At 40.3% G+C, this 13451-nt stretch overlaps 1 protein-coding gene across 8 annotated transcripts in view; it reads right to left on the reverse strand.

Annotated features, from left to right (window-relative positions):
* Nucleotides 1–13451, reverse strand: part of FRY (FRY microtubule binding protein) — a 441494-nt gene that overhangs the window by 66916 nt on the left and 361127 nt on the right. For all 8 annotated transcript variants that reach the window (XM_053900511.1, XM_053900505.1, XM_053900498.1 and 5 more), the window contains 4 exons: nt 8383–8465; nt 3084–3234; nt 2433–2536; nt 1486–1671 (listed from right to left, as the gene is read on the reverse strand). In XM_053900511.1, the coding sequence (XP_053756486.1) occupies nt 1486–1671; nt 2433–2536; nt 3084–3234; nt 8383–8465 (524 nt within the window). The remainder of the gene's footprint in view (nt 1–1485; nt 1672–2432; nt 2537–3083; nt 3235–8382; nt 8466–13451) is intronic.

Here is a 13451-nt window from a genome sequence, read left to right on the forward strand (position 1 = left end):
ACACTGAAACAGGAGAAGCCTTGGGCCTGAATATCATCTCTGCCATTTGCTGTGCAATCTCAGGGAGTTTATATAATTTCTCTGCAGCTAACTTTCCTATTATAATAAGATAAAGACAATAATTTCTAGCACACAGGTTTTTTTAGCTTCGATTTTTTTTTTTAGCTTGGATTTGAGAGCATTCGCAGTTGAAAGTAGGTGTTCAGTAAGAATTAATAAATGTTTATGAAAAGGAGACATTTTCCAAACTCTTTGTACTCGTGTTCCACGTGTGCTACAGATTCAATCATTTTAGCTTCCACCGTTTGTCTTGCCTACGGTACATTGTGTTTTGTTTTGTAAATCCCCACTGTATGCCACAAGAGTGGGATAGTGAATGCAAAACTGATGCACTCAGAGATATACAACTTAATGGGCATTGCGATGTTCTCAGTCTAAGACCATGTGCTTAATGGAATACATCCTTATCCCGGGGAATTAGGACAGCCAGAAGTCTTCAGATTCTTTTAATTCAACGTCTATAGTGAGGAGTTTTGTGTCTCTGAGTGGCTGTTGATGGGTTCTTTTCAATTAAGTGTAGGTTGGTTTAAAATAAAGGGCTTAAACTGAGGTCAGTAGTCCTTATGTCTCAGACTTAGTAATGCAGTATTTGTTTCCCAGAGGAAAATCTCAGTGTCAAAGGACAAGACAGCACTGAGTACAAGTATTAAGTAAAAGGCACATCGTCTTCAGGGTGATGAATAAAGTATACGGTGACATATGAAGTGCCATACCATATCCAGCGCCAATGCAACGTACAAAATGTTCAGGAATGTTGGTTCGCTATCACTTTAAGGTATTTTAAATGTTCCGATTCTAAATGAAACCCACTGGTCAACTCTTTCGGGAAAGTTTTCATGAATAGCTGGACACAGCAGAGTAGTTTCTTCGACTCAAACATGACTCATCTAATGCTTTCTGTTCTTATTTCTAAAAAGAACATTTTGGTTTCAAAACAGCCATGGTTCTTAGTAGACTTCCACCCGTGGTGCTTTCCAGGAAAAGCAGTCACTAAAAGGGTGAAAATTCCTTCAGGGGAACTAGAAGGTCCACAGCGATACACCTGGCACCTTGGCAATGACCTGCTCTCAAGGTGATGGGGGTGGTCACTGTTTGGGGCATTCCCATCCTTCAGTGTTTTAGACTGATGCTCTTGGCCGAAGGACATAATTTTCAATGTATCAGTAGGAACATATTTAATGAGAGCAGCGATCGTAATAATAAGGAAACAGACATTTGAAAATATTCAATACTGAAGGATTTTGAGAACCAAGTTAACACCAAGCGAAATGGGGCATATTTATTGTGCTCCTACTTGCTCACTCGGAAAGTTGTAGGGGGGTGGTGATCACGTTAGAGAAGTTAATTTGGGCTCCACAGATACCTTCAGTTATCTTCGTATTTGTGATTCTGTCTCAGGGTCTCTGCTATTCCTTCTTTTGTTACCTGTGTAGAGATACTCGGGTTGATAAGCCGGCTGAACTGTTAGAGTCTTAGCTTCACCCATCTCTCGAGTCTGCAGGAGCACAGAAGCAATGGCATGAAAATTGCTGTTGCAAGAGAGGGCAATCAAGAGGTGAAGAAGCAATTTTTTGCTGTGTTCAAAGACTTCAGGCCGGTAATGGTCCAAACCTGGAACAAAAAGTGGAATCTCTTAGTATAAACAAGTTTTAAGCTCGTTTAGATTCCAGGGATAGTAAAGATTCCAAGTTACCCAGGAGGAACATGTTGAAAGAATGTTCAGTTTTCTTTGTTATTGTTTGTGTTACCAACATAAAGAAGTTGGGCTTAGGAAAAATGTTTTATTCCTTAAATCAAATGTTCTCATAAAATGCTGATAGATGGACTTTTCTTGACCTCTCAGTAGCTTTTGACATGGTTAGCATTCCTCCTTCCTGGGATGTTCTCTTCCCTGGGTCTCCCTGTTAACTGAAGGATTCTAATTTTGTTCATCGCTCTCTAACTAAACTTCTGAGCCTCCCTGGCTTGTTCCTCTTCCCATTTTTATTTTACCATTTGGCTATTTTAAAATCTCAGTGCTTGGCCTGCTGCGCTCTGTCTTCTTTCTGTCTGTGTGCGGACGGTATCTCACGGCTTTAAATCGATCACATCTAGCCAAAGACCCTCAGAGAGGCCCAATATGTTTCGGGTATCTTTATAGATATAGCATTAGCGAGGTACCACTGTATAGCGCAGAAATAGGGCAATTTTAAGCAATGACCGGTCAACTGAGATTATAGAGCAGATGTCACATAGAAGCGATGAAAAATGGAAGAGACTAAATATTTCAGAACTGTGGAAAGCAGGACGTCAATGTAAAAGGAAAGCTCTCTGGATTGTGTCTGTAGGGTTTTGACCCCATAGTCCAGAATTCCTCTTCGATCCAGTCTTACCTAAGAAGACAGCATGGAGTAATAATGGTAGATGAAGAGCCCAATCTTCTCTCACACTGTGATCCACCACCATCTCAGTCATAAAAATTACAGCAATATTGCACCTAATCAATGACATGGTGAAATTAATGTAACTTCTGAAGAGGATGGAAACACACTGACAGATCATTAAGTCACAATTAAATACAGCCCTTGAGCCCTGCCGAAGAATTATGCGAGACGCTTATTCCAGGGAATGGAATTTATTTTCCGAAAAAGCACAGAATTCCACAGAAAGAAGAAACTTTTGCTGAGCTAATCACAAAATAGGGAGTCTTACTCGTTGCTAGGTAATAAGAGCTGAGGGAGGAAGAGGAGAAAAGGGCCCTCTTTTCCAGTTACTCACGATCTAAAAATCATCACAGAATGCATATCCACATCCAGATTACATCAAGAAAAAGTTCTGAGTTACAAGGCAGCTTTGCACATCGGTTGATAGTCAACCAAACGCTACAAATGTGCTGAGAACCGCAATTAAAGTCACGCGTGGTCCCTCTGATTTCAAAGGTCATTTCACTTGACAGGACGTGGAATGATCTCCCTCTTCTCATGGGAAGAAAAGTCCAGTCAGATCTAAGCAGTCATTTCCCACTACCCACAGATGCTACTTACCTGTGGAGGGGTCCCCGGGGAGTGATAGTCTCTGGGAGGTAGTCAACCAGGGGGGCCCAGCATCCTCCAGTACAAGGCATGGGTAAGGGCTGTGGCTGTTTGGTCTCTGTAATAGTCAACAGCCAGCCCGTATACGGAGAAATCGGGTCATCTATAGGGCGAGAAAGACAAGCGTGCATTACTTTTAGGGAGTGATGATTTTTGTTTTCCCTATTTGGTGTTTGTAGAAAGAATCTTACAAATTTAGGCTAGTAAAAATAACTCTCTAGCCATCCCATCTGGTGAGTATGAATTATAGGATCAATGGGTTAGAATTACTTGATTAGATTTTTTAGTCCCTTTATGTTTTGATAATCTAATGTACAATTACGCACTACAGATCAATGGAAAATACAGACGTGCAAAAAGAAAACATTAAATCATTCTCATCACTGTGAGAACTTGGGCTTTCTCCAGTCTTCCCCATTGCAGTAAAATCCAATTCCACGTTTCCAGTTTGCTCAGGACAGGAGCCTTAGAGCTATCTGTGACGTTTCTCTTACATCTCGCATCCAACTCATAATCATGATAATCATGATGAGGATAATAGTAATAATAAAAATAAGTACATTAGGAGCTAACACAGGGAATACCTACTTTGTACCAGGCACTTTTCCATGCGTTGTACATTATATTAATAATTAATAGCCCAGTAATGGGTACCTCTTACCCCTACTTGACAGAAGGGAAATAGAGGTTAGGTAACTTGGCATCATATTCAGTGAGCTGTACCTTCAAAACATATCCAGAATAGGTCCACTTTTCACCATCTCCATCACTGCCAGGGTAAGGCACTATGTTCTCTCACATGGTTACTGCAATGGCTTCCCTACTGTTTCCCTGCTTCTGTCCTGGCCCCGCTACAGTCTGTTTTTCCACAGAGAAGCCAGAGCAGTCATTTTAAAACAGGAGTTCATTCACGTCTTTCTCTCTGCTTCACACTCTCCAGTGGCTCCCCTCTCCACTCAGAATGAAGTCCGAACTCTACACCGTGGCCTTTAAGGCCTTACACGGTCTTCCTGCTGTTTCTCCCTTGGCTCATCTCCCACCACCAGCACCCTTGCCCACGCCACGCCAGTCATTTGGGCTTTCTTGCTGTTCTGTGATCACGCTCGGCACCACCCAGCTTCAGGGACTTCACCTCTAGCTTTCGTTTTGGCCGCAGAGCTGTCCTGGAGAGCCACGTGGTTCTCTCCTCCACTTCACACAAGCCTTCGCCCAAGCATCAATTTATTGCAGAGGATTTCCAGGAAATCCCCAATCATTTGACATCCCCTCCGCCTCTCACCCTGCTTTAATTTTCCTTTCTGGCACAGATCACCCATTCCCCAGCACTGACTGCCTCCTCCGACTCTCAGACAAGCTGCAGGACAGCGGACACATTCTTTTGTTCGCTGCTGTTTCCCTAGTTCCGCGAACAGTATCTGACATGTGGCAGGGAATCAACAAGTATTTTTTGAATGAATGAACTTCCTCAACAATATCTTTAAAGTAAGCACAGCAACAAGTTTCAAAACAACCTACCCTCATACCCAAAGGAGCTAGAAAAAGAACGAACAAAACACAAATCCAGCAGAATGAAGGAAATAATAAAAATGAGAGCAGAAATAAATGATACAGCAACTAAAAACCCAAACAAACCAATAATAGAACATATCAATGAAACCCAGAGCAGGTTCTTCTAGGAGGTCAACAAAATTGATAAGCCTCTAGCCAGACTCATGATGGCGCTCTTTTTTTATAATGCTCTCCATAGAGGCCGGTGGCATTCAAAGACGACATTTCCTCCCGGGGTCACGTGATATGAGCCAGGTACATGGCTTCAGACAAGCTGGCTCAATCTGGAGAGCTGTGGCGTATCCAAGAAGAACGATGTATTAGATCAGCTTTAGGCAATTTCTCCCAAATAAAGTTTTTCTTGGCTGCACTCTTGAAAGGCAGTGAGAGGTCACAGATTCAAGGCTGCTGGTCCCCTGTTGAAGGCTGGGCTTACCAGTTAGCAGAGCGGATGGACGGGGTGTCTTCCTACTGTGAAGACTGAGGCTCCCCACAAGGGCAGGTGCTCAGACACAGCCCCCTTCTGGGATGGCAGGGAAGGGAGTTTCCAGGGCAAGGCCAGGATTCACCTCAGAAAGCGACCGTTGGGTCTTACTAACGCACCAAAAATCGAGCAACTGGAACCCTATAAATTCTATGCCACGGAGCTAGGCCACAACAGTTTTAGTCCAGAAAAAAATGTAAAGCGGGTGTGACAGTTCCTCATCTCATCTCAGACTCCAGGTAAACTACCTACAGGATGTTTCACTTTCAGCAAATTAACATCTTGAATAACCATCCAGGATAAGCTGGTTGCAAAATGTACTCCTAAGTAATCAGCTACTCTATAATGAAACTTAAAAGGAGAACAAAAATGGGGAGACTACCAAAGAATTAAGAAAAAAGAAACTTGTGATATTTCTGTTAGGAAAGGACATAATTTTCTTTGTTTCAATGATGTTCTCAGGTACACAGCCCATCAGCAAAAATGTGTTGGATTTTCGGTGGTTGGATTAGGAGTAAGTTGGCCTGAAACTGGTTTTCTACGGTCAGGTCTAAACCACTAGGACTCAGCTGCTATCCAGCCTAACTAGATGTAGCCTTATTATGGAGACACATACACTAACATATGGCCTTGGAAAATAATCCAGGTATTTTAAGTAGCTCTAAAACAGCTTACATAATATTACTAGGAAGATCTTTATAGATCTAGGTCTAAATCAGTTTTCTGGTCCATTTTACTCAAGGTAGTATAGTTTGTCTGTTTTTGTTTTTGTTTTTGTTTGTAATAGAAAATACTTTTAAGAGGCTGCACATGGTCTTTCCATCTGGGTAAACCCAGATTATGAAGCCTCAGGCCACTAGGTCTCACCTGATTTCTCCTTACCCTTCCTATCTCTACTAATCCTTCCAGGAATTCAGGGAGAAAATAATCACCCTTAACATATACCAGATGGCTGGCCACAAGGTTTTCGAATTGAGCCTACCAATCTTTGTTTTTCTTGTAGCATAGGCTATATCCCTCATTGTGTAGCTAGAACCAAAAATACATCAGGGAGAACCCAGTTACCAAAGTCCTAAGGGTATTTGTCCCCTATTAGATGTGGTGCTACCCTCCAGACAGCCAGAGTCAAGGTCTATTACTTAAACGCTTGGAAAAGGACCTTAATATGTTCTGGACTTTCTGTGATAAGGGAGGATATGTTTGAGTAACTTCATTTCATTTTCTCTTATAATGAGTAATTTAAAATATAAGCTCTCAGTTCCGTAACAACATGCCATGAATTGGAACTTCTTTGGTCAATAACCGTAATCATGTAAAGCATATTATTGACACATGACTCAAATGAATTCAAATTCTGTGCCAAAATTTTCCCATTAAAATGCTGTTTATGTAGGCAAAACAAATCTATAAAAAAACATTTCTAGGTGAGGTAGATGCCATAACGATAACATTAGACTTCTTTTTAACCCTTTACAACTATTCACAATGGTTTTGTTTTTCCCTTCACAAATACTTCCATTACTTTTTCTTTTTGTCCCTAAAGCCAGTGGTCTGAGTTTATATAATGACATAATTATTATTATAATTATCCTCTGAAATTCACTATTTACGTATTTTCAAAATAATTCTTTCTTTATTATAGTGATTCTATCAAATTCTATGTCCAGGAGCCAGAGCAAAGAGGCACACTTTAAAGGAATCAACTGCCAAAGAGTAATATTCCTGACTAACCGGTTAGCAGAGTGGGTGGAGGGGGTGTCTTTCTACTCTGAAGACGGAGGCTCCCCACAAGGGCAGGTGCTTGGACACCGCCCACTTCTGGGATGTCAGGGAAGGGAGTTTCTGGGGGCAAGGTCAGGATTCGCCTCAGAAAGCGACTGTTGGGTCTTACTAATGCACCAAAAATTGAGCAACATAAATCCACAGTCATGGAGTGTTATGTTTTGTTAGGCTTGGCACATTCTGAGGGAGGGGGGTCAGGATTTGACTGCTTCACCTTTTTATGATGCAATTTTTTTGTCCTCAAATTTGAAATATCTCACAGCAACCAGACTTTTCTTGTACCAACAACTCTCCATTTCTCAACTACTACTCTCCTCCTCTGTAAAATCTAGGCCCATCTAAAACTGATGGTCGGTGCTTGGGAGATGCAAATATCCAGTGTTTGGATGGTACAGTCCCCTGATGGGACACAGGAAGAGGTGAAAATACAAACAGCTTTATCTTACCTCAATAAGCAGTTTTATAGGGACATAGCTGAAACTTAACCTAAGTTAGAGGATGGTAACTATATATGGATTTTAGACATCCCTTCCATTGGTATTTTCAATGCTGGAGAATTGCCTGTCTGTGCATTAAGAAGCAGAGTAAGGACAGCTGAAATATTCTGTCATTGGAATTACTTAGCTCTTACCCAGTTGGCACATTTTCCATAGAAACAAAACAAATCAAAACAACAGCTACAAAGGTCCTATGAAGTGACTTAAAAAATGAACGTAATTCATGAAATACCACCACATTTACAATTTCCACCAAAACAGACAAATAAATCCCATCAGACAGTTTACTGATTCCCTCACCATACTGAAATGTCACAGGAAGTGTTCTTTGGTTCCAGAATTTCTGTAAATTGTGACCAAATGATACCCTTTACCTGCTCCGTACCCACAGAAGCTGTTCAGGGCTTAAACAAAATAAATGAATGCATTGACCTTTTTGGTTTTCCCCACCTTCTCAGGGTACGAAGAAATTCCTGTGACAATTATATCTCCCAGGTTAGTAATTTTCACTTGGCTACTGAGACTATGCCATTGAGAGGCTCACGGTGAAAACCGATCTCCCCTGGGTGAGCTGACGCACAGAGCTTAAAGGTCAAATGCTCTAAGATAGGTTGAAAAATTGAGCTGCGACATTTGTTCTCAAATGGACAATTTCTTACTAGCCTTTCCCCAGATGCATCACCAAGGAAAAAACGCCAGGAATATAAAAGTACAGATTTGGGCTGTAATTTGAGGTTTTCTGATTTTGAGTTGCCCACTGTGGAGTTTGTTTTTACTTTAAGATGCTGACTCTATGCTTACCTGCACAGTCGGATCACATGGTTACTTAATATTTATGGGTCCCTTTTTAGTCATTAGAACAAGAAAAATCAAAACACTCATTTTCTGCTCTCGAAATACATGCATTCCGTCTGAAACCCCACATCCTGCTGGTACTTACTTTTATCTTCATCATATGATCCTCCAGAGCTATTGCTGTATCTTGACTCTAGGCGGGTGTGGGCTCTGATGACGTTACTAAACCTTCAAATACAAGAACAACCATCAGAAATACTGACACGTGTGTGTATGTGCTGTTACTTGTAAACACATACTATTATTTAGTGGTTGAGTTTTTGGCAGTAAGTTCCAATGATGCTTTTCCTAAAGAAATCCTGGAAAAATTGTACCCCAAACATTTTGTTTTTCTCGAGAGGGCCAGTAGTCACTCTTGCTCAGGAGCACAGGTTCAAGTCTCGATGAGATCAATATTTTCAGGCTAATATCTGAATTGAACTAGGAGATAGCATTTGGTTAGAAAGAAAATAGCAATGGCACTGAATAATAGGAACCTCTTGTTCACATGGTTGCTTGGCACGTGGTAGGTGGTCAATACGTAATTGCTGATTAATTAGGTCAATGTAGATAGAATTGGAAATATACAAAAATGGTTTCATAACAAATCTTGGGCTTCGTCAGCTTTACAGTATCCCTTAAAATGATGTGAAGGTTTTCAGGAAAAGGTCCCTGGTGAGGAAATAGGGTGGGTAGGGTTATACAACTTGTCAAGTGTCAACCACAGGAAGGCGGCAGTAGAAGGATGCTTCTAGTGCCATACTGCCTCTGAGCAGGAGAACAGGTGATTTTAGTACTGAGCTCTCCCTCACTAGCTCTGTGGCCTTGGCCAGGTCCCGTATCTCCTTAGGGATCCTATTTCCACACCTGCCAAAAAGGAAAAATAAACAGTTCACCCTTTATTTCACTGGAATTGTTGTGGGAATCAAAAGAAATAATGCAACAATGTTTCCCAAGCCGTGAGACATCTGACCATCAAGGTATTAATTATTATATTTCTACTTTGAATTTCTAGAATTCCTTCTCTCTTCAGGGCACCAAAGGCTTTCAAATCAATAGCGTTTTTATTATCCAAAGGCCTATAATGTGGGGCAAGAGTGTGGCTGAGGAGCAGTGTTGATAAAATGTTATGTCTATATTTATTTTACATAAAATGACATACACAGGTTTTATCTACTTAATATATATGCTGCCAAAGCAAAGAATTAAGTCCATCTAAAAATATCTGGAATATTCAAACCACAGCAGGTGTGTTCTCCTTCATTACTGACTGGGTGTTCTGCCTTAATTGACCACAGATCAGTGCTTTATTTCCCTCTAAAACACTGGGAAATTCAGGGCTATTGCTATCCTCCAATGTATGGAGAAAAAGAACATGCTTTAGCAAAAAGTACTGGATGTTCCGTTTAGATGCCTGCCTTGTCCCGAGTATATAACCTCAGAACGTTGCATCAGTGATTTAGATTTACTGAACACAGTAATGTAACAGACAGTAATGACTCTGCTTTTATGCACTTCTTAAATGTATGCAGCAGATTTCTGACAGTCATCTTTCCCCCAGTAACTCTGTATTTCAAACATTATTGTCATAGCTATTGGGCTATTGCTTTGTGAATCCATAAAACAGAACATCTAGGACATCTGCTCAGTCTGTCTACATCAGACAGAACTTACAAGATGAGTAAAGTGACAAGCCTATTACCTTCCAAAGGTGTTCTTTAATCACGTTTGTGCTGATAAATGCAACATTAAAAATGGTGTATGCAGAGTCCAGATCTCATTCAGCAAAGAACAAAAGCAGAGTAATGAAAAAATTCCACATCTGGAGATTTCCACGGGACAGAGAGCTCAAGAACTATATATGGTATATGTTGGTTTTATAATCATGCTCTGGGGGGACCGGGCAGGAAGAATTATAGAATGGATGACAATCCTTCTCTTTCCCTTTGAGATACATCTAAAGGAGAGTTGGGCAGATGTTTTGAAGCTGAGGTGAACAAGAGCAGCAAGCCCCTTCCAGATTGTTCTTACTCTGGAGGAGACCAAAACCATACTGCAGCAAAGCATTAGCTTGACAAGAAAAAAAATAAATAAATGAATAAAAAATAAAAAAATAAAAAGTAAAAACTGGCTCCTAAGTGTAAAATCTGTTATTTTCCTTTGCTTTCCTGGCTTAAAGAAAATAATTTTGGGTCCTGGCTTTAGAGGAATTTGAAGGATTAAGTAGACCAAATGGCCCTTTAATGTCAAAGGTACATGTCTTAAGAAATATATCATGAATATAGCTCCAATAAGAGAAAAACTAAAAGGACAAAATATTTTTCTAAATTTTTATTCTGCTGACTTAGCTCAAATTAATACTTAGGTAATTTTTGGTAGATTATTAATCTCTATCCCTGTATCAACACAGATCATCAGAAATTTATGCATTTTGAGGTTTATTGCTTTGGTTCTCTATGAAAAACCCTTTCATGGAACTACATTTTTTTTTTTTTTAAAGCACATTTAAAAAAAATTTTTTTTTTGTTTATTTATTTTTGAGAGACAGAGAGAGAGAGGACGAGCAGAGGAGGGGCAGAGAAAGAGGGAGACACAGAATCTGATGCAGGTTCCAGGCTCTGAGCTGTCAGCACAGAGCCTGACGTGGGCCTGGAACTCACGGACTGCGAGATCATGACCTGAGCCCAAGTTGGACGCTTAACCGACAGCCACCCAGGCGCCCCTCATGGAAGTACAAATTTAAAAAATAAGCTTTTATTAAGGGTTGATGCATTGAAAATACTTATGGAGTTTGGTTCTGCGTATTTGACAAACTGCTATGAACAGCAATTTTAATAAAAATATATTTTCACTTTGTTGTTTGATTAAAAAAAACACCTACATGATAAAATCCTCCTTTGAATTTAGGGTAGTTTCTGTTAGTAGCTTCCAATGAATCATTTTTGCTTATTTTTACACACTGAAAGTTATAAAATTCACCGTACTTTTCTTTTTTACTTTGGCTATTGAAGAACTCAAGGTTAGGTTAGTATTAGCTTTCAGTATTTGTCCTTCATGAGGACTTTTGACACAACTATCTTACTCTCTTCTTAGCTTGGCTCTTATTCTATTGCCCTTGCGTTAACGGTACCATAACCTATCTGAACTTTTTGTTAGTACAATAATAGTATTAAGTATTTCTGCAAGACATCAAAGGACCACTAATCTACCTGTAAAAAACATGGCGTCAGGCCTGTTTCTTTGCAGAACTCCGTGGGGCCCCCTGGATCCCAATAATGTATTTTGGTGACTAGGACCCCCAGGGGTTGGGTAACACAGCACCTTGGTCAGTATTTCTGAGCAATTATGTCTATAGACTCTTTGTCTACAAGGACTATAAAGAAAAGGGTAAGTAATTGTCTTCTGTAATGGGGTTAGGAAGAGGGAGGCAGAAAGAGGGGCTAAATGGAGTTTGGACAGCTTATCTTTGGGGCTGTGAGATTTCTCCAGTTTTCATTCACATACCGACTAAACATTAAAAAATACCCACTATGTGCAACACAGTAGTCTAATCAATGAGGATAGCAATGTGTATAAGAGATATATGGTCTCTGTTTTCCAAGAATTAAAATCGAGTGGTTGAGACAAGCATGTGTACAAGTACCCATAAATCAGCATGACAGGGTCGACAAGGAAGGAAAGGTAGTAAGTAGACAAGAGAAGAGAAATGAGACATTTTAGGCTGAGGGCACAGTCTATTTTCATGGAAAAGAGAGAATGCATTAGAGAAATAGTGCAGGTGGAGTATTATATGATCAGTGGAATGGTGGTGGCCTTTGGGAGAAAATATTCATACATGTATGATCACATATATATGACTATATATAAAAATGATCAATAAATCTATACATGAATAGATACAGCATTAGGAAAAAAGTAGATATATATGAATACGTATAAAAAGTGTGGGTACCTAACTACATCAGGCTTTCTAATGGCCAACAGAGATACAGTGTGGGAGGAGGAAAGCAAGACCTAAAGAGAAAGCTTCTATTAGAGGTGTTGCCTGGTCTCAACATTACAGAGATGACTAGCTTAATTTCAAGGGCCACCACTAAAAACTTGGGCAGGACACTCAGGAATCCAAAGGGGCTTCTGTAGTTAGATGTTGATAGACATGCATCACCTTTCCACCCTAAATAAAATTAAGAAGGAAAATTCAGTCTAGACGATAAATGATAAAGAATGTTACACTCCAACTAGAAAGTAGAAATCTCTTTAGAGAGATAATGTGATTATTTACCATGAGGAAGTTTTCCAAAGAAGGTACTAACAAATATAGATTAAAAACGTGTTAATTAATAATCTCGTATTGTCACTAATGTATGGAGTATGAAAACCTTTACTTACTTCTGAGAAAGAAAGAAAGAAAGAAAGAAAGAAAGAAAGAAAGAAAGAAAGGCTTATATTAGAGATCTGTAAAGGATGAGGTCTATGATCATGAGCCACTGGGTTTGGGCGTTTAGCCTGAAGCAAAGCTCATATGGATAAGCATCTGCCTGAAGGCAGTGCAGCAACCCAGTCATGAACATACTGAGGAAACTGAGGAGGACTGAAATGGAAATGAGCCTTCAGAACTCCAGACGCAGTCAGTCTTAGGTCATCGTCTTCCACCTGCAGCCCCTGCTGTATTCTTTCTTTAAAATTGTTTTTTAACGTTTATTTATTTTTTGAGAAACAGAGACAGGGTGCGAGCAGGGGTGGGGGTGGGGGTGCAGAGGGAGAGGGAGACACAAATCTGAAGCAGGCTCCAGGCTCCTAGCTGTCAGCACAGAGCCCGACCCGGGGCTTGAACTCACAGACCGTGACATCATGACCTGAGAGGAAGTCAGTTGCTCAACTGACTGAACCACCCAGGCGCCCCGCCCCCGCTGTATTCTTGTGCACAGGATGAAATCCTGAGGACCATCATGAAGCATCTGAAAGCATTATGAGCTAAGTGGATTATTTTCATTATCTGATCTATTAAATTATCTCCAACCTGAATTTGTGAGCGTCTCTTCCTTGTTACTAATTTAAGTGAAAGGGCTCCCTGGTAGTTTTCACTAGAAAATGCCCAGGCTGAGGAGTTTTCAACACCATGAGAATCATCCTAATTTTTATTTTTTAATTTGAGTCCTTTTTATTTCTTTTTGT

Source organism: Panthera pardus, unplaced genomic scaffold, assembly GCF_024362965.1.
Source record: "Panthera pardus isolate Hobbes unplaced genomic scaffold, ASM2436296v1 HiC_scaffold_1, whole genome shotgun sequence".
Classification (NCBI taxonomy): Eukaryota; Metazoa; Chordata; class Mammalia; order Carnivora; family Felidae; genus Panthera; species Panthera pardus.